Raw genomic sequence first — 2,503 nt, 5'->3', positions numbered from 1 at the left:
CTTCAGGACTTCCGATATTAATCGGCTCAGTTTCATTGAGGTTTGGCTTAGGCTTGTTTTAAAATTGTTCCAACTCTCTTTTTATTTCCTTAACAACCTCATCTTCATCATATTCAATCTCTTGATGCATTATTTCGATATTAGACAGCTTTTTAAGATCTGGGCGTGAATTCTGCATGCATGTCATGTTATTAAAGTTGGCATTAACAAAACTGAAATGGAAATAAAATGACAGGAATTAGGAAAAGGAAAAGATAGAAAACTTAACAGGAAACTGAACTGCATTTCATTGAATTCGAAAGGATAGAAGGGTTAACATCAAAACAAAATTATCATACTGAGATGTTTGGATTACAACCCTGAAAATAACCCAAAAATACAAAAAAAGCTGCAAAAGCAAACTACCAAGACTCCTTCCTTGTGGGGAGAGGAGTTGCTTCCCAATTGGTGAGCATGGTGTCTGGGTCAATTAGTTGCATATCGGCACGACTAGTGCCTTCACCAGCCTGGATCATATTCACTTCAGAAAACATCTCGCTGAGGCCATGGCAAATTTCATCAATGTTTGCATGCGCCGAGGAATTTTGACCCTCTCGGAGTCGTGGCTTGACAAAAGTGTAGAAAATATGAGGGATAGGCTGTTGCAAGACCCATCCATGCTTTTTGCGGTGTTTGGCTTTGTTTTCGTCTGCTTGTGTTGGCCTGAAACCCAATCCAAAAGTACCCTGGTTACCGAACGGAGAAATAGGCTCCGCAATTCCTTGCAATGATGCCCCCAAGCCTTTTCCTGGCTTATAACCTTGTCTCATCATAACTGCAGCCACCATTACAGATGTGGCGGAAAGACGAGGATGCAGAATAGGCTTTCCTTCCTCGACATGGTCCGCAGCAACCACTTCAAACGCCTGATAGACAATGGACTCAGACCCTTCCTTGGCCTCAATACAGGGGATTAACGGGTCTTTATAAATGGAAGACTCGTCTTCTCCGTGAACAATAATTTCTTGCCTGTCATGTTCAAATTTGAGCATCTGATGCAAGGTGGATGGCACAGCTCGGGCCGTATGGATCCATGGCCTTCCAAGAAGAAAGTTATAAGAAGTGGCCATGTCCACTACCTGGAAGACAATCTCAAAGTCAACTGGCCCAATCGTCATGGTGAGGTTGATCTCCCCAATGGTATCTCTTGCTGAGCCATCAAAAGCCCGGATGCGAACATTGCTGGGTCGGATTCTGTCTGTATAGATCTTCATTATTTGCAAGGTAGAGAGAGGGCATACATCTACACTTGAGCCTCCATCAACCATGACTCGCTTTACATAATGACCCTCACATTTGACCATCAAGTTCAAAGCCCTATTGTGCCCGGCTCCCTCCTCGGGAAGTTCATCATCAGTAAAGGAGATTCTGTTCACCTCAAAAAATCTGTTGGCCATCTTCTCTAACTGATTCACTGTGGTTTCCTCTGAGATATGTGCCTCGTTCAGGACCTTGATTAGTACACGGGCATGCTCTTTGGAATGTAGGAGAAGAGATAGTAGAGAGATTTGAGCGGGAGTCTTTCTTAGTTGATCAATGATTGAGTAATCCTGAACTTTCATCTTTTTCAAAAACTCTTCCGCATCTGCTTCAGTGACTGGCTTCTTTATTGGCAAATGGCCTTCTCTAATTTGCTTGGCCTTCCTCAACTCTTCTGGAGAGTAACATCTCCCTGATCGAGTAAAACCTCCAGTTTCCCCCACTTCCTCTATGATTTCCTTGCCTTTGTAGGTCATCACCGTTTTGTTGTAGTTCCAAGGAGTGGTTTTTGTGTTGGTTACAGGGAGTTGCATGGCAGGTTTGATTACGATCGGCTCTGTTATACCTTTCGTACCTCCCTGCTTCTCCCTTTTGTCAGGATGGCCTCCAAGTACATACAACCTTGGGCTTGGAACACTAGAGTGAACTTCCAACCTCGAGATCTTTGGAACAAATGAAGTTGCCTTATTTGAGTTCTGGGCGCCTTTAACAATCAATGGCACTTCTCGGCTGGGACTTACTTCTAGACCTGCTCCTTCTTGAATTGCACCCACTGTCATTTCTGCTCGACCGACCGGCTTGTATTCTTGGTTTCGGCCAATCATTCCAACAAAATGAACATCATTGTGTGCTGGCAACGGATTATTTGTCACGTTAGGAGGGTCCTCGCCATTCGTCACTACAATCAGTTTTTCGGAAATGAGTCTCTCTATGGCTCTTTTCAGAGTCCAACAGTCATCAGTGCTATGCCCTGGGGCATCGGAATGATATTCACATCTAGCATTTGCTTGAAATCCATGCGAATCGGGATGCATATGGTGGGGGGCGATGGGTCCAATTACGCCCATTTGCTTCAGCTTCTGGAATAGACTAGAATATGATTCAGCCAATGGAGTGAATTTTTCTACCGGCCTCTGCTCTCGACCATAATCCTGCCTGGGACGAGCATTGTAAGGTGCCCAAAAATTTTGCTGCTGAGGTTGGG

General features: G+C 44.4%; 1 protein-coding gene across 1 annotated transcript; it reads right to left on the bottom strand.

Moving 5' to 3' along the window:
- Positions 1 to 437: 437 nt before the first annotated feature.
- On the bottom strand, positions 438 to 2,492 carry LOC109222105 (the record flags this gene model as incomplete). Its single annotated transcript, XM_019386506.1, has 1 exon — positions 438 to 2,492. A coding segment is annotated over one exon (2,055 nt), but the record flags the coding sequence as incomplete, so codon positions are not given.
- Positions 2,493 to 2,503: the final 11 nt, after the last annotated feature.

Source organism: Nicotiana attenuata, unplaced genomic scaffold (genome assembly GCF_001879085.1).
Source record: "Nicotiana attenuata strain UT unplaced genomic scaffold, NIATTr2, whole genome shotgun sequence".
In the NCBI taxonomy this organism is placed as follows: Eukaryota; Viridiplantae; Streptophyta; class Magnoliopsida; order Solanales; family Solanaceae; genus Nicotiana; species Nicotiana attenuata.
The sequence above is the reverse complement of the archived record's forward strand: the minus strand, read 5'-3'. Positions and strand labels throughout refer to the sequence as shown.